Source organism: Serinus canaria, chromosome 1 (genome assembly GCF_022539315.1).
Source record: "Serinus canaria isolate serCan28SL12 chromosome 1, serCan2020, whole genome shotgun sequence".
Taxonomy (NCBI): Eukaryota; Metazoa; Chordata; class Aves; order Passeriformes; family Fringillidae; genus Serinus; species Serinus canaria.
This window is the reverse complement of record NC_066313.1, coordinates 99,084,478-99,103,761: the sequence shown is the minus strand read 5'-3', so window position 1 is coordinate 99,103,761 and position 19,284 is coordinate 99,084,478. Positions and strand designations below refer to the sequence as shown.

At 38.3% G+C, this 19,284-nt stretch overlaps 1 protein-coding gene across 2 annotated transcripts in view; it reads left to right on the top strand.

Annotated features, from left to right (window-relative positions):
* ADGRG2 (adhesion G protein-coupled receptor G2) overlaps positions 1-19,284 on the top strand; it is a 58,465-nt gene that overhangs the window by 13,581 nt on the left and 25,600 nt on the right. For both annotated transcript variants that reach the window (XM_050977376.1, XM_009089698.4), the window contains exons 3-6: positions 4,020-4,637; positions 15,786-15,824; positions 17,194-17,226; positions 18,726-18,758. In XM_050977376.1, coding sequence (XP_050833333.1) covers positions 4,020-4,637; positions 15,786-15,824; positions 17,194-17,226; positions 18,726-18,758 — 723 coding nt within the window. The remainder of the gene's footprint in view (positions 1-4,019; positions 4,638-15,785; positions 15,825-17,193; positions 17,227-18,725; positions 18,759-19,284) is intronic.

The following is a 19,284-nucleotide window of genomic DNA, read 5'->3' as shown; positions in this document are numbered from 1 at the left end:
GGGTGGGTCACAGCCCAAACCACCATTGCTAGAGAAAGTAAGTGATGATTAACAGATCTTAAAGGCTTTACTGTAATGTCATCTCTTGCTTACAATACATCCACCCACATGTCAAGGAGACTTATTCAAGATAATACAGATAATTAGTTTCTAACATAATGCTGTACTGCGCTCACTTGGAGCAACAAAGTGCATTTTCTGACTATGATTGCAATTTCCTTTCTGCTTTTTCAGCATTCTTTGGGTAGATAAAGCATATAAAATTTTTCAGCCTTTCTTGCAGCAATTCAGATAGTATTGGTATCTGTTATTTTAATTTTGGCATCTGTTTTTGGCACTTTTTTTAATTGACTGTTTAGAGCAAAGTGGACCATCTTTCCAGTTTTCAGAAGGGTAGGCCTTTCTATGTAAACCCTTTTCTTAGTTTAAATTAATTGTTCTGGGCTTGCATATTGATCAACAGCAGTCTTTTTGGATTATATAAAGCAGACCAGAAGAATCATCAGCAGATTGATCTCATTTTGTGTAATTTCTGTTGGCTATCTGTCTTAAAACTGTTTTCATCTACAAGTTTGTGTCCACTCTGGCTCCCTTGACAACTTTGAAGTCACAATTCCCCTAAAGAATGTAATAGAAATTAGCAGCCTTTTAATTTTCTGTTGGCATATCAACTCTGCTTTAATGCTTAACATGAAATCAAGCCTCTCTCAGAATTCATTCACTTCCCAAACCAAGTCTGCTTATGATCCTTCAAGTTTTGATTAGTATATTTGCTCAGGAATAGAATTCTAGTCTGTCAATTTGGACGGTTAACAGTAACTTCAAGTTTTGAAGCTGTGTCAGGAAATTTCCCTACCAGTCAATTTCTACTTAAAAATGAAAGACTTGAGCAAATTTTTTATTTGGAAATACTGTGTCACCAGTATTGGCATGTAACTAGCTTGCTATTTCCTTTATAAAATCAGTTTCCTTATGACCTGTCCATGCTGTCAGATGGACATCTGTTTTAATTTTACATAAAAAGGTAAGTATATTTGAGCCCCCATTTTGAAAAATCTCATATTCTGTGATACTTTCCCCTCCCATTCAGTCTTCCTCATCCAGCTTTTAAGTAATTTTAAAAATTAGTTTTCCATACTGAAATATTCTTAGCAGGGTATCCCAGGTTTTGCTTTCAGACTCTGGCCAGACTGAATGAGTGAGTTCATGCTTCAGGATTAGGCAGGGGAGGCTTGCTGTTGGGTCAGGTATGTCTTTCTTCTCCTTTGCCATTTTGAACCAATCTAATTATTAACTCACCATTCAGAATCCACTGTCTGCTAGTTAGGATTTTCACCTAATTTTAGCCTGTACCCAGAGAGTTTTTGTTTGGTCTATGGCCTTGCATGGCACCTCTGTCATGTATGTTGAACTTCAGGAACTATTCCAGGTTGTGAAAAATGCCTGCAAGTTTCTGCTAATTAGCATCACAGACTCTCAAATCTATAGGATGCAACAAGAATAGGTATCAATAACTTTCCATGAAACTGGACTGATATATTTTTTGTTTCAAATGTTTCTGGTAGCTTGTACCTATCAAGTTGCACTTGGAAGTTAGGAACTTTCTCCTTGCTTTTACTTGTTGCTATTGAAAAATAAATTTGAGAGCCTGGAGGTCAAGAGACAGAAAAGTTGTCTGAACTGGTCTGATGAAAGCTGGTGCTCTGGTTGCCTGAGAACATTACAGAAGAACTGGCTGTGATCTTGACAGCTAACTAGGACTATGAACATAACCTACCCTGGAAAAAAACCCTGATCCAAGTAGCCTGGAAGTTTTTCTTCTTACAGAGGAGCTAATGGAAAAGGTTTTTTCCTATGTTGGACAATCTTTTTCTGCTTTTTAACCCTAACCAATCATGATTAATCCCGTACGTCCTCTGGAGCGTTCATAAAAGCTCTGCATATATTGATAAAAAATTACCTCTTTAAAGGTGTCGGTAGTGTGTTCTCTTGCACTGGCTGAACATCTGACAGGCTGTTTCATTTTTCTGTTGCTCCATTTCATGTTTCAAAGGAAATTTTTCTTATTTTGTTGCTGCTGTGTACACCATAAAGCAAGCAGCCATGATAATGATTATGAAATTGAAGTGTGCATATTTCCGCAAAATAAGAATCATCTCCAAACAGTTCACATCTACAACCACAGAAGTCTGTCCTTTCCTGTACTGGGACAATGGAAGAAATGAGGCATCAACAAGAACTGAGCAGTTACAATTCAAGTTTCAGTGTTTGGGGCATTGTCTGGAGCTACTTGTTTTATAGGGAAGGTGCCTGCTGGACCTGTTGTTTACAAACAGAGAGGGTTGATGGATGATATGATGGGTGAAGGCTTTAGCAATTACAAAATTATTAGCTTTTGATTTTTGGAGACTTAAGGAGGGGACTCAGCCGAACTGCCACCTTGGACTTCTGGAAGGGAGACTTTGGCATGTTTAAAGTATTGGTTGACAGAGTCCTTTGGGAAGTAGCCCTGAAGGCCAAAGGAGTACAGGGAGGACATTCTTCTTCAAGAAGGACATTCTCAAATGGGCAGAAGCAGCTCTTCCCTTGCTGAAAGATGAGCCAGTGGGGAAGATGACCAGCCTAGCTGAACAGAGAGCTTTGGCTGGAAGTCAGGAAAGAAGAGTTTGACCTTTGGAAGAAGGGACAGGAAACTCAGGAGGACTACAAGGATGCCTTAAGGTTAGGCAGGGAGAAAATCAGAAGGGCAAAAACCCAAGTAAAATTTAATCAGGCTATTGCCATGAAAACCAAAAATGTTTCTAAAAATACATTAACAAGAAAAAAGTGAAGGAGAATCTCCAGCCTTTATTGAGTTAAGGGAAAAGTGTTGACAAAGGGTGAGGAAAAGGTTGGTGTACTTCATGCTTTCTTTGCCTTAGTCTCAGAGTACCCAGCCCCTTGAGCTGGGATGAGGAGCAGAAGACAGGGGTGAGGAGCCAAATAAAGCCTCAGTTGTATGAGGTTCAACACGGCCAAGTACCAGGTCCTGTGCTTGGGTCACAGCAACCCCATGGAGCACTGCAGGCTTGGGGAAGAGTGGCTGGAAAACTGCATTACAGAAAGGGATCTGGAGGTGTTGATCAACAGCTGCTGAACATGAGCCAGTGTGTGCCTAGGTGGCCAAGAAGGCAAATGGCACCTGGCCTGGATCAGCAATAGCATGGCCAGCAGGACCAGGGCAGGGATTGTCCCCCTGTACTTGGCACTGGTGAGGCCTCATCCCAAATCCTGTGTTCAGTTTTGGGCCCCTCATTTCAAGAAAGACATTGAGATGCTGGAGCATGTCCAGAGAAGGGCAATGGTGCTGGTGAAGAGTCTGGAGTAAAAATCCTATGAGGAGCAACTGAGGGACCTGGGATTGTTTAGCCTGGAGAAATGAAGGCTCATGGGAGACTCTATTGCTCTCTACCTTAAGGGAGATTATAGCCCAATGGGGGTCTGTCTCTTCTCTGAAGTAACCAAAAGTAGGACAATGGCCTCAAGTTGCACCAGGGCAGGTTTATATTAGATACTAGGAAACATTTCTTCATGGAAAGGCTTGCTAAGCATTGAACCATGGTGCAGAGGAAGGTGTTGAGTGTCCATCCTTGGAGGTGCTAAAAAGATGTGTAGATGTGGCACTTGGGGACATGGTTTAGTGGTGAACTTGGCAGTGCTGGGTTGACAGTTGGTCTGGATGATCTTGGAGGTCTTTTCCAGCTCAATGATTCTGTGATTCTACATGGTCATCCTTGTTCTTGTGCATAAGTTTTACTTCAAAGTTTTCATGAGCAGCTAGGATTTATTGACTGCCTCCAAATTTGTCACTTCCCTACCACAAAAATAAAAGAGTAGGCTACCAGATCATTTCTTAATGTGTTATTTTGAAAATTCCTAGGAAAATGCCTAGAAACAGTACTATATGGAAGAATAACTTTTATATAAAGGATCTTTTTTAAAGACCTAAAGGTTTTACAAATCGCCTTTTCTTTATTTAGATCAGGAGGATTTCCTAGGGCGATACAAAGCCGTCTTTAAGACTGCGTGTGAAGATCCTTGGAGAATGTCATCAAGAATTTCTCTGCGCCCCTTGAGAGAATTCCTTGTCTGTGTGCACCTCAAGCTGTATTCCTCAAACAGTCCATGGACAGCATATGTATATGCTGAAAAAACTCTTCATGCCAATCTTTCTGCAAATAAGTATGATCTTGGACTTACAGGAGATCATGGTAAATTGAAGATATGGTTGTTCGGAAAACAAATAGACACATCAGTAAGACTTCGTAAAAACACTTGGAACCAAATATGTATCCAGTGGAAAAGTGACAATGAGGAGGTGAAGATATTCATAAATGGATCAGAAAAATTACGCAAGAAACTAAATGAGAAAGTTAATTTGCCTGGAAAAGGCCAGTTCTTACTTGGCTGTTCAAAGCTGCAAGGTACAGATGCAGCACCTCGCCAGGGTATGACTGGGGAGCTGTACCTGTTCAGAATGTGGGACAAGGCAAATATAACACAATCTAAGGACTGCCAGGATAGTGGTGTTATACGCTGGAGAAAGGAGGATTGGACCTATAACACGACAATAGAAGAGGATAACTCTTTGCAATGTGGTAAGTACCACTGCACTGCTTTTGAAATAGTAATTCAGTCAAAAGTTGATCTGTGTCTAGCATTTCTCTTCCACATTTTACAAAGTCTCAGTCTATTAATAATTTCTAAAATCAAAATCAAATTCTTGATGAGGTCATGTGAGGACCTGCAGCTTTCGCTAGTTTTTATCCAAATGAAAAAGTACATAATCAGTCCTTTAAAGACTTTCAACTTGCTTCAACTTTTCTGTCTATAAACCATTTGTGTAATATGAGAGCAGGATGCATGCAACTAAAAGTCCTTGGCGTACTGGGGCATGTATCAATTTAATCTTAAAATAATTAGTTAACACATTTTCTGTTCAGCGAATAAATGCAGAGGAAAGCATTGCTGGTTCTCATTCTGCACATTTGCTGGGACAAAACTTCAATGAGGTCAACTTTTCAGTGCATCAACTGACACCATCTTCTGGTGTAGCTGGTAGGGTCTACCTCTGCAAAAAATTATAGGAGGATCCAATTTCTTTATCAGTATCAGTAATGTCTCCTTTATTAAAATGACCAAATGGTTTCTCACACATTTCTTAAATTCTCCTTCTTCCCTGAAAAAGAACCATGAAATCCTTAGAATCAAATGAATCCAAGATTTTATTTTCAGAGAAACTGAATTCAAGCAAGAGAATAATCCTGGTTTTAGCTTTTGCTATCATATCTGTTGGTAAAAACCACACACTTGAATCAAACTTTGATGGAATACAATTTATAAATCATAGGAAATGATTTATAAATTGAGAGATTTATATGTGAGTAGCTCTAAGAGATTTTAATGTGAGTAGCTCAATTATTGTTTCCTAGAATTTTTATGTAGCATCAGTGATTCAGTTTAAATGTGGCACCAGTCTTAATCTTCATCACCTTTATCCTTAAAAAATGTACCTAATTATTTCATGCAGAGTCAAAAATATCTTTTATCTATGTAATCTTATAACCACTTGCTGACTAGATTTAAAGTGTCTTAGTAAGGGCAGTAAAATAACGTGACCAGATTTCTTTTTCTGGGAGAGAAACAAATCTGTCCAACAGACCAGGACACGTGGAGAATGCTGCTGGCAGTGGTTTGTAATGAATGAAATGCCTTTGCTAGCCTTGATGCTGTAGTTGGGAGCACATCTTCTTTGTTGGGTTGTAAGACTTGGGAAAGGAGCTGAAGAAAGGGTGTCTTTCTTTTACTTATGTCTGGCTATGCTTGAAGGAACACAGTACTAAGGCTGAAAGGAGGAACATTCTGTTTGCCAGATGTACAAAGGAAGTCTGAGAGAGGTATGTCTGGACAGTGGGGAAAATCTCGATCAGAGTGGAGCATCTGATTGTCTTTTACTAATGCACAGAAGGGACAAGTCCTTGTTTTTTGTTCCAGCAATTTCTGCCCTAAATATTGAGCATCCTTGACCATCACAGGGCAGCTTGATCAGGCAATGCCCATCTCCAGCTCTAACTGATTAATGATTTTAGAATTCATGATTTACTGGTTTGTGGAATCCTTTGTCTACCTGCAAGAACACTCCTAGTGATTGTGTAAGATACATGGTTTCCAAAGCTTTGGTGCTTAGCCAGATTGAATAACTATGCTGACAGGAGTTTGTTTCAGTATAGAGATCATCTCTACTGCCAGATGTAAGTTATCTCCTCTGGATAACTTGGGACATTAACAGCTTTTCAAAGAGAAGCTTGCTGGAATTTTTTTACGGTTTATTTGCCTCCCTTCAATAATAGATGCATTTTAGCTGATTATTCCTCAAGTCATCTTGTGAAAAGCATATATTTAGCAAATACCAGTCAATAGATAACAAAGCTTTTATGGTAGAAATATCTAATAGTCTGTGTGAGCTGATTTTAATTGATGCTGCTACTACTCTTACAATCTGATTTCTTTCTGATGCTGCTACTACTCTTACAATCTGATTTCTTTCAAGCTCCTCCGAACACCTGTGTAAAAATTACTTGATTTGAGAAGCTTCTCTGTTTTGTGTTAAAGCAGAAGGACTTTGAGTAGTAAGTCAGCAGAAGGATCTAATTTTACATCAGCAGTGAGCATAAGTGGCAAAGGGCTAAAGTTTAGGAAAGTCCTCTGTAGGCACAAAAGGTCAAAAGGAAGTGGTTCATTACAGTCATAATTGTTCTGGAGGACAAGTTTCAGAATTTTTTTTGTGACCTGGTTGGCATTTTGTGCCTACATGAAACAATTATTTGTAAAATGTTCTGTCAAAGGCTACCGTATTTTCTGTGATTTCATCTTTGCTTAACCACTCAAAGCCTTTGTGCAGTGTAAGCCATTGTCTAATTGGTGTCTCATCAGCAGTGACCCATTCCATTAATAAGTCTAGATTTACTTAGCTTCAATTTTCCTGCCTTTGTTTTTCTTGACTCTTCTGATTCTTTTACTTAAGGTTTTATAATTTATTTGAGTGAAATTTTTCCAATTACCAAAAATTTATTAATTTTTTTTAACCATTTGATGTCTAATAAGGATCAAAATCCTGATTGTGGTAAGATTCACATACATGTTTAGCATTTAAAGGTATGCTCAACTTTAACCAAGTAGCTTAATCCCCAGAAGTAGCTGGGATTACCTTTACAGTAGCTACATATTTTATGCATCTGAACATTTGCAAGAAAGGACATATCTGACTGCTTCCCACTTTGTGATGAGGCTGACCACATTTTTTGGACTAATAGTTCTCAATAGTGCACTTTTATATCTGAGATGAGACTCTGGCTCCTTCCAGTGACAGAGTCTTCTGGTTGTCCTGCTTGGTGTGGCCACTGCACACTGAGCAGGTGTAAATGCTGCGGGCAGGGCCAGAGAGGGAAGGAGGTCATGCACTTGGTGCGTCACTGGCCTTCCACACACATTCTTCATGTTCATTTGATAATTCCTGTCTTGCTAAGAGTGAGAAGTAGCATAACAGCTGTGATATAGAGAGAAGAGAAGAAGAAGTTGAATGTCTCTCACTTAACAGATCACCTCCTGGTATTTAAAAATGCCTAAGTGAAGAAAGATGTGCTTACTAGTCCATATTCTAACCTTGGAAAATTTCTTCATCTTGTTCCTTGTTGAATGATTCCTCTGTAGCTACATACTTTAATATGGACAATATGAACGATATCACTCTGTATAATCCAAGAAAAAAGTCTACTCAGTAATCCAAAGTTTGGGGTGATTTAAGAGAACAAACAGACAAGAAAATAAATTAATTTTAAGTGCTAAATCCTTGAAAATAAACTCTAATCACCTGTAAGTACCAGTTCTTCTGTTGTCATTTTTACATGTGACATTTTTAAGTTGCCTTTAATAATAACTTCACAATGAAATGCACTGTTTAAACATTAATCATTTCAGTTATACATTAAACAGTAACTTTCTTAATCCAAATACAAATATCCAGACTGTTACGCTGTGCATTTATGCAAGGAGCACAGATATGATGGGATATCTTTAACAAATTTCAATGAATAAATAAAATAGATGATCTGGGACATAACTGTAAATAGTATCACTGCTGTCTCATTTGTGATACTGGTGCTGTAACTTTTAGCCTGTTGCTTTTGATTGCTTTTTATCCTAATTAAAATTCAGTGGGTATATTGTGGCATTTTTGATTTCTCTAAACTTTCCAAACTTTAAGATTAAGATGTTGCCTTCTTTTTTTCACATACTCTTTTGACTTTCAATATTGCTGAGCCTGCTACTGGTGTTGCTGAAGGGGGTTTCCACACCTCTGAGTACAGAGTAATTTAATGCTGATGGGAGAAATGGGAAGTGATCGGTGCCCTGCCCAGTGTGACTATTTTGCCTCTGCATTCTCAGGGAAGAGAAAAACTTCAATTTGGGCTTCTGTTCTAATTTGCAGATGTGGACAGTGGAAGGTAGGTATTAGGCTCATGTAATCCTTTTTAAAGGTTTCCCAACTGTGTGCCCATCTGATGACAGGATCACCTTCTCTGGAAGTGAGGGTGGAGTCTCAAGACTACATCCCTGGGAAGAAGTGGAAATGCAGCTGTCCCTCATCCACTCATCCCATCTGCATCCCAGTCTGCTGGATACCAAACCTTGGGCTGTATTATCACATTTACTGAGTGGATCATGAAAGCAGAAGATGAGAAAGCAAATTATTTGCCCCAATGCCATTTTTTTCCCCTAGAACTGTAAGGACAGAATACTAAAGAAACCTCTAGAAGCTCTTAAAGGAAATGTGATGGGAAAAAATACCTAGCTCTGGAGTGCCTTTTTGATGAGTCATGTGCCACTTTTCTTTGTACCTATTAACAGAATACGTGTTTGACCTTCCCTTTCTTTGCTCTTGTTCCCTCCCTCTCCTGTGATACCTAACAAAGTGACTTTTTGGAAATCAGCCTTACAGAGAAATGGTAATTTGATTCACCTCAGTATCTAATGTACAGCTTTCCACAAACAGATAAAAGCTTTATTTATAACCTAATTTCTTACAAGCAGTGAAACATCGAAGCTGAGTTAAAAATACTGAGCCTAAATTTTCTTTTAAGGATACTAAAATGAACTGGCCCCAGTGACTGAGCCTGATGTGAACAAGTTCTGGCATTTGTTTCTGTCTAGTGGCCGGTGATAATTCATCCTTTCTTCCATGGTGCCACAACAGGGGGTCAGAGCAGATACAAGGTGACATGAGGGACACCAAAACATAAAACTGAGATTGCACTTAAGTTTTATCCTATGAACTTATATACAATGTGCCTCAAATTCTACCTTACATAGAAAGTCAGCCTAGGCTAATGTTTCCAGTGTGCAGCTAACTAACAACTGTAAACTTGTGGAGGATTTTTATGTGTTATTGTTATTAATGCCTTGTGTGACAGAATGATTCATTTGGCAGAACATTTATTCAGCTGAAAGACTTGTCAATGTTAAAGGGACGCAATCTTTTCATGAAAAATATGGATTTAATTTGAATAGGAGAATTGAATGTCATATTTTCAGCGCCTGTTTCTGCAAATAATTGGGTTTTGGAACAGCACCATTTTGAAATTTTGCTGTTTGAGCTACTCAGTTTTGATCATGAGAAAGTCTTGTAAAATGCTTTACTGCTGGGCATCTTCATTTCTCTGAATGCAAACAGAGTGCAGTGGTTGCTGCACAGTTCTGGTAATTGCTGTAACAAACAGGTTAACTGTTGCCTGTAAAAATGTCTAGCAGAGGACCTGTATAGACTTAAAAATTGCCATGTGGAATTGACATTTTGAGTCTTAAATGCTTGTAATTACATTACCCAGAAAGTGATACTAGATATCTATTTGAAATTAAAAGATTGGCTTTGGCCTTTCCGGTGGGAATTCTTCATGCAAATCGATTCTGCTGACTGACTCAGTTGAATTTTTGGTGAAAAAGCTTTCAGCACTGTAAGTGTGCTGTAATTTCTTATTTAGAAAATCTGATTTTTATAAATGTCCTTGTATTTTTATTTTTTATGTGTAAGTCAGAACTGATCTTAGCAGCAATATACAGTTGTGGTTTTCTCATGTCATTCTGTGGTGACAGCCAAGTACTGTGGCTTCAGGAGACCAAATTACAAAGACACCAAGATGTCCCTTGGGATTCTTCCATTTGCTGTTGTCTGTTTGTGAGAGCTGAACATAGTCAAGACTGTGACTTTGAACAAAGAGGCCTGGGTACTAATACAAACGGTTTTCATTTTTGGCATGCTTTTCAATTAATAGAAGTAAAATTTTAGTCACTTCATTCCATAAATCTCTCCTCTAGGCCCTACACATATAAGTCCAGGAATGTACGTTTCTCTGCCAGGAATGCTGTTGTGCTTCTGCGGATTGGCAGGGCTGTTGCTGCTCCTCAGCATTCAGTGCCTGTTTGGTGTCTGGAGCTGACTAGGAAGCAGCTGCCCTTGCATTCTCTCCCGTGTTTCCTGAGACAGAGGCAGCTGGCACAGCCTTTCACTCTGCCCCTCCTTACCTGTGGCACAGGCTGGGCAGGGGGAGTGTTCATGGGGAGACTCGAGTTCACTAAATTTCAGACCCTTTCTCCTCTGAAGAAGGCCCAGTACATTGCTTGCCCAGTCTCAGGCTTGCTCAAAGGATGCTTTCTGTAAAGGTTTGAAGGAGATCATGAAGTGTTAGGTAAAACAGCATTAGTCAGCAGCAGCTCTGCTCCCCTGAGACAGGGGAACAAGAAACTGCTGCCAGTAATGTCATTCTTGCACCAAATTGTTATCGGCAGCCAGGTTCCAGCTGCTTCTCACTTCTCCACCCTGGAAAAACTGAACTGCTTCTCGCACACTGGGTTGCCCAAAGACAGGTGAATCAGAAATGGTGCTACATTTCCAAAAAATTTAAGAAAGATTATACTGCTCATAAGTTAGATTGAAGGTAGGGAGAAGAAAAGGATCTTTTTTAATAATCACTCTGGAGATAGAACACTGTACCCTTTGGTGCTCTAAGGGCTGTGTCCTGTGCCTGAGCTACTGAACAAATTATATACTTTGAGTCATAGTGCTTTTGCTGTAGGCACCAGAACCATCTATCCCATCTTGACCACTGTGTTACAGAGTCTCCTTCTGCCTTTCCTTCCCTTTCACTGAATTAATTTTTTAATTCTGCTTTGGTTGGTGAAACAGCTTTAGCAGGACATGTGGAGACCATCCCATCCTAAAAGATTCAGTAGCCTGAGAATTAAAAGCTGTCATGCTAAGGAATGCTGTAAGCACAAGGCTATTTTTTCAGACAGGGCCAGGGTCTCTCTCAGAGCTACACTGGCTTGCACACCTAACTTTAAGTACTGCTAGTAGGTTTAGTCTCCTGCCAGTCTGGAGCTGCTAAAGTTACACTGGTTCCCATTGTCAGACGAGGTCACTGGGAAATGAAGGTGGTCACAATTTTTGCAGCTGTGGTGAGAGCTGCTAAACCAGTTTCATATGTGTGGAACACAGATGGGATTCCCAGGTCGTGGCTTAGCTTGCTATTTGTGTCGGAACAGTACAAAGTGGTATGGGGACAGTAAGGGACTTGATGCTTTTGTTTCCAATGATGCATGTTAGTAATAGAAACCAGTGCTAATCTCACTTAGTCAAGTTGCCTTTTACCTCAGAAAAGAAACCAAACAGTTCTTGTAGGGGCCTATTCTATCTACCTTGAAAAAAAAAGCAAGGAATAATACTTCCTATTTAATTACTGTTTGAATCTTAAAAACTGTTTTCTATTAGAGAAAACGTAGCAAAGTATTATTACAATGTGTAATCCTTTGTTTTGGAACAGGATATGTGAATTATATTGATTCGGTGATCCTAAACTAGCAGTGTTGCAAATAAAATACATAAAGCAAATAAAAGTTTCATATATGTAAGGATTTTCATGCTCTTATCAATAGTAAACAACCAAAGGCAATAAATATTCTGTTAGCTTGTAACTAACACATCTTGAGTTACTTTACTTTCATTTTTACATGCCAACTTTAGGGATATTTTGGATTGAACTCTAATCCTTCTCCAAATAAATCTATTCACTTTTTTTTTCTTGTTCCTAACAAAGGAGGAGGGTTAACAAATAAATGATATATGAGTCTTTTCTCCTTCCTCCTTTCTGTATGCAAAGGTGATTCTGATTAAAGACTTGGTTAATGAACTTGAAGCTGGACCTTGATAAGTCCATACTCAAGCCTTGACAAGCATCATACTCATGCATAATTTCTGGCAACTGTAGGCATATGACTATTGTGCTGTGAGAGAAGTCATGGTTAGACTGGTGTCCATTAAAAAAGTGCCTCTCAGATGATGCATGCCATCATCAGTTGCTGCATTTGCCAGCTCCATATTCTTGGCTTGTGTTTAGCTTGTTTTACTCCCTGTGCTGCTAGATGTGCTATTAAAAGCATTTGGCAGTTTTACAGGTCACTGTCTTTTTACCAACCTACAAAACCAAATATGTAAATGAACAATTTATGTACCTACCTCAGGGTACTACTTGTATTCTCAAAAATTCACAAGGTGGTTGAAGAGATATGGAAGATGCAAAAAGGCATCTTGTATACAGCAAGACCATCTCCACTGACTCCACAGGAGTTTGTGAGAAAGATCTTAAAGTTAGATTCCCTGTACAGATTTTATTTTTTGAATGGGCAGAAGAAGCAGTGTGGTGGTGTTTGCTCTGAGATGCTGTGTATTCAGGTGGGTTCCTTTTGAGAATTTAATTTCATCCAGAGTTTTTTTTGGAGGTAAGGGCTTTTGCACTGATAAAGACAGGACTCATAACAGGTACTTTTGGAGATAGAATTTACTTTCTGTGGTAGGAAAATCAAATTGCCCACCTGGAATGATGCTTCCTTCTCTAACCAGAAGTTCAGTAAATCATCTTTATTCACCCCATTCTACCTGAAAAAGTTATTTACTGTTCGAACTATACAGAATTGTTTTATCTGACTACTGCTTCAGTTCTTCATATTAAACTTGGTATTGTCTTGGTATTGTGTTAGGGGTCTTCCCCAAGCCAAGTAGGTGCTAAGAAAATAATTTTATACAATCTGTAATTTGTAATCACTTTACAATGTTAAAGTTAACAGCACTTGTACATAAGAGCTCTAGAACACTTACCTTACAGGAATATGTATATGTATTTTATCTGGACTTACTATATAGTGAGAAGTCCTAATTTTCTGAAAAATTACTATAAAAAATAGGGTTATATCCAGATTTTCATGAGTTATCAAGTTTACACAGTTCTAGATGTGAAAAAGAGCAATTTTACTTCTCTGGAGGCAGAATCCTAGTTGTCTCAAAAGAGATGTTTGATGTAACTTTGTTTTATCTTTACTGAAGGAGTTTAAATTCAGTAGGCTGATATGTATAAAGATGTGAATTTTTACTTACGCTTTAACTTAATCGGTATGTATTATTTTTCTAAGAATTTTGGTTCTCTTTCTTCTGCATAAGAAAATTTCTACCCAGGATGTAAATTAACTAAAACTAACAGTTTCATGGAAAACTCTTAAAAACTTGTAGTGCAATTAATTCAATTTCCATGTATTCATCCTGCCATGTTTTAGAGTTGCTGCTTTTAGCTTCATGCACTGTATGACATTCAACAAAAACGAACTGACTTTTTTCATTCTTTCAAGCTCTCATGCTGTCTTTGATTTCAGATCATTAGTCCCAGTATCCCAGTATTGGGTTAGCCAGGCAGCAATCTGCTTACTTGGCAGGCAGCTGTCTGCTTTGTGCATCTCACACCTTGCTCAGGAATAGGGACTCAGTAATTTCTGTCTCATTTATGATTTCTGTCATTTCCTTCTCCTGTTCTTATGGCTGTCCTACTGCAGAACAGGCTGCCTCTTCTCAGTTGTCTTTCTACATCACCACCAGAGGATCATCTTCCTCCTTCTCTAACTGGATCATCCTCCACTTCCATAGCTCCCCCTTGACTGTTATGATTAGGGCTGTATCTTTGATTCAATTGCAGCATCCATTTGTTTTTCCTTAGATCCAGAGATCCTATTGCACCTTCCAGGGTGTGGGACACAGGCCTGGTAGGTGTACGCCAGGACCCAACAGTACCAGAAGTCTCTGTCTTTGGTGTAAGCAAGACATCCTTCCTGCAAGTGGTCTGCCTTCTCACCAGGATTCCTTGGCTGTTTTGGTGTAAACTCCCATACCATCAGAGGCGAACACTGCTCTAGGCACCTGCCCACATTGTCCTGCACACGTTTCTCCCTAGGAATTTGTTCCCTCAGGGCACTTTCTTGTGTGTGTCTCCAAGTGATTGATTACTGGAGGTCCCACAGAGATTTCAGCTTGCATTACTGGGTTCAGAGTTTGAGGATGGTCATGTAGACTGCAGGTGCAAGTGGACCAGCACTGATGGAAGAAGGAAGGTGTCAGTATCTGAGGGCATTAGCAGTGGTGGAGGTGATCTACAGCAACCCGGACAGCAGCAATGACTCCAAGGATCTGGGGGATGCCCATTGCACGTGGTCTGTCTGGTGCAGTTTAGTGCCCACCAGTGTGACATGGCAGTGATGGACTAGCCAGATATCAAGGCATTACCTGTGGAGAAACTGTCCCACCTACTCCTGCAATTTGGAGAGAATCTCTCTCTTCTTCTGCTACCCTTGGGTTTGGATCCTGACTATGCTTAGTGTCCCACCAGGTTCAGTGACTTGAGAAGAGTTTTTCTTCCTTGTTGCCCAGACAGGGTCTCGCCTATTAAAGGTTCTGAAATAGGTAACAGTGCTTAAAGTATAGGTGATGCTGTGTTGCTACTTCTTTTTCAAGGCCCAGGATGGTGTTTTGAGGGGTGACAGGCTGTAGGGAACATTTGGAGCTGTCTGCCACTTTTCCTCCACCACAGGAAGCACATAGCACTTGCCTTGGTGGCAGGTTCCCTGCAGTGGTGTGATTTAATTGATCTGCTGGGCCTCCTCATTTATAGCCCAACCACCACCTTTATTCCCAAGAGGCTTTAGTCACTTGGCTCACTTGAGGATGTCATGTTTCACATTCATGAGTGTGATGGCTTCAGCTGTCAGATCCACCCCTTGGATCTGAAAGAGTTGATGGATCAAGGGCCTGTCTATGTTTTGCATCTCTCTCTGGGCGTCCCTGGGCACATATTTGGTGGGCCCATTGAGCTGGAAATAGCTCACCTTTTCGTCCCAGCCCACATCTACCTGAGCTGCTTCCTTTCTGGCAGCCTGATCTTTCACTGTTTAGATGTTCTTTGGTGGTGCAGCTCTTGGACACATGAGTATGGGCATGCACATCATGATGTTACACGTTACATTTTAAGCTGATGCTATTTTAGTCCTCTTCATCCTCACTCAAGCAAATGTGTTGAATAGGTTTCTGAAGACACTGGCAATGGAAGAGAAGTGGCAAAGCTCATGGCCTAATCTGTATCTTCCATAAGTACAAAAAGTTGAACTGAGGAAAAAACTGAACTCAAAAGAGTTCAACTTCCAGGTTTCAAAAAGTCCTGACACATATTTCTCAGTGGATGCAAAGTAGTTTTGCAAACCATTTTGAAGCAAGGTGAGTACCACATCTAAAATGGTTGTGTTTTAAAAAGTGTGTGTATGCATGTGTACAAATACAAATAAAATCTTCTGCTCCTAAAAAAGATCTTCTTATTTTGCAGTTGAAACTACTGCTACACTGCCTAGCAGAAAAATAACAGGTATGTTGGTGTTCTGTGGGATTTTGCCCCATTGTTCTTCTGTTTTAGAAAGTGTATAGTAAGATTGCTGCTGCTGATATACTTTTTAATTCTTGGAGATAGTTAAGCATATGCAAACATTAGCAAATTAATATTCCATATCATCCTTTTGTCTTATTAGCTAATTTTGTGGTGCAAATAGCATCAGTAATTCTCCAGAGAAAATGAAAATAAAGTCACTGAGATGATTCTGATTCTCCCTTTATTACAGAAATTGTACTCTCATTTATCCTTTGGAAAGAAGCTCTTGCCAAAATTTTCAGTAAGGCAAGCAAAATAGTTTTACTGGAGCAATGAATTCACGAGTGTTCAGCATTTCAGAAAATCCTTGTTTACTATTTTTAGTTTTAAAAAATCTGGTTTTCTTCAGGGAGTTTTGTTATCTCTGATTTAAGTCTTCTGCAGCAGTAGGAAAAACTTTACAGTATAATTAATGTATTGTAAGTAACAATATAAGATGACTCTTGGCCTTTGAGAGATGTTGAAGCACCTTGAATATATATTTTTAAATAGTGCTTTGTGTTTGCATCTAGCTGTTCTTCAGATTATATTTCTGTGATAACTGTGACTGTAACTTTACTTGTCTCTGACAGTATCAAAAACCACCCAGTGACTGGAAGGGACAACTTTAAAGTTGCTATGTGAAAAAGATATCAAATTTCCTAATTTCTTTTTGATCAAAATACTGACTGTAACAATATAAAAATCTGATAACTAGTTTTTGCTATATTAATAGTTGGCCAGTTCCTGTTAAATCAGATGTTCAAACTTGAAATTAATTAGGGTTTTTTTTATCACTGCTTTTTGCAGGATAGAAAAGAGAATCCATATGAATGGGATAAATTTTAAGTAGCAAGTCTCATTGTTATTATAAAAAGTCTGAGAATAATTCTTCATACCTGGCTTAAGCCATCTTGCTGTGTATGCTTGGTTCCCATTCCCAGAATTAGCAAGACACTCAGGATAAACATGTAGCTTTCAGGCTAGTGTGCCGTGTATCTTGGGTCTTTATACAGTTGTGGTTTTGCAACATTATACAAATCAAACTGTCCAATATTTCTCAAAAAAAAAAATCGTCCTACATAAAATTCTATTTTAGTGCATAAAAATTGTGACTTTTTTTTTTTTTAACTGGAGATTGTTTCATCTGCCTATTTGACAACCTGGAAGTGTTGTTCTGAAAGAGCAGGTGTTGCCCTCTTCTGGTGAATACAGTAAACTTTTGATAATATAAGAAAAGCCTGCAGAGGATGATAATGTATGTGTCTGAAACTTCATAAGGGTCTTTTATTTATTTATTTATTTTTTTAATCTGATATAAAATTCACAGATTCTGAAGAATCAGCTGCAACCACAATTTCTGGTAAGAAAATCAGGACTTTACTGATTTTTTCAATTTTTGTTATTTCCTCTTAGGTAAATGAAATCTACTTTTATCTGAGGGAGTGCAGAAAGGTTGCAATGAAATAGAGTTCCAAAATTAAAATATTTTCATTTCAAATTACTTGTTTCATTCTTTATTGTAATGAATGTAGAATGAAACAGTGAAGAGGTTGCAGAGATGGCAGAGGAGGAAGACTGTAGTGAGAGCTCCTTTACATCTCCTCTCACCCTAGCAGATGGCATTTCATGCAGTGTATTACACTACACACAGAGGCTCTAACAATTTCTGAAACTAGAGGTGATAAATATAATCTATGAAAGCATTTTAAAAAAATTAAGAATGAGGCACACAGAAATAACCTGTGTGAAAGCCAGTTGCTTTTTTGCTTAATGTATACTGACATGGAGTGAGTGCTCTGGATAAAAGAAATAATACACATGCAAACACACATGATCTTGTTATTTTACAGATACAGTCTCTCTTTGAGAATGCTTTGTCTTAACAACTGCATCACATTCAATATTTGTGTAGTATATACTAGGGCAAGTAATACAGGTGAAACCAGCACTTACTTTTCACTCTGCTCATATTTTGTCTACTTGTTAGTTGCCTCAGAAAATTTCTTCTTCTGTTGGGGATCTGCTCTGGTCCATTTAAAAAAAAAAATCATTAAGTTGTCCTATTGAAGTGACATGAAGTGTTCTTGTAACCACTTTGATGACCTATGTCACGATGACCTTCTATTTTAGGTGTCATCTCTGCTGACACCTAAAATATTCTTACTAAGCACAGCCCTTTAAATTTGCATCTATTGTCTTAATTTATTTTTTTCTCCTTTTGATGCTGAAAAAAGCTTTGCATCATTACTTTATTTTATTTATCTATGGTTATTGACAAAACCAGCTTTTTTGGAGAAACTGTTTGCCAAACCCAGTGAGTCATCTCTGTTTATGAATGTTGTGAGTTCATGAAGGAAAAGGTACTTAAGGTTAAGCAGTTATTGCAGTTGGATATGCAAAAATTCATCCACATCTTCTGAAAGAATGAAACCAGTAAAAAGAATTATTTGAGGAAAATTTGATTCCAAGCTGGTTATATTCGGGTACCCAGATTTTTGAAATAACATGAACATTATTAGTATTGAAATGATGTGAACACTCCTAACAAGCACTGCAGTTGTTCTTAAAATGAAATTTAGATAAATAATATTCTGTTTCTTTTCAAAATCTTGCAGAATTGATCTTTTTTCTCAAAAATTCATAAAAGTAGAATACTTTCTTAATACAATTTTTACTTCTTTTATCTTTTTTTCCCCTAGAATTCTCTAATGTTACTTTTATCATCTATCCTATTAGTTCTTCAGGCAAGGTATTAATAATGTTTCTCTTATTTAGACTTTGCTGGATTTAGACTTTTGGGTTTTTCTTGTTTTATTTTATTATTTATAGATTTTGCTGTTATGAATTTTTCTATTTCAGATATGTCTTCAGAGGAGACTACACAAAGTACAGGTGAGAATTTGCATGAAGAGAGTAAGGTTTCAAGGCAGGTGTTAGTTGCATTGGTGTTTCTTGCTTTTTTGTTGGTTTTTTTTTAGTAACTGGGATTTGTTTATTCCGAATAGTTTTCTTTCATATTTTTAAAATTTGTATTTATCTGCAATCTGTATTTTAAGTCTGCATGATTAGGGCTCTGAGGTGCACTTAACTGAGCTGTAAACCTTTCTTTTTCATTCAAAATACTGTATTGGTTACCAAAACCCAAACACAGGACAGATATATTTTTTAGCAAGTATATAGGGGGTTTTGTATATAGAATGTTTTCTATGCTTTCTGGTTAAGCTATTTTACAGAACTAAAATGTATACCCCATTCCTTGAAGACACTTACATAATGGACTTGCAAGGAGTTGTCAAATAGGATCAGAAATGACTCAATCAGAAGAACTTGTTACCCCTTCTTTTCCTGATTTTCCCATCTGAAAATTTCCCATTTCCCAGTTTCATTCCATATTGGTATGGATTTCTCCATGCCTCTA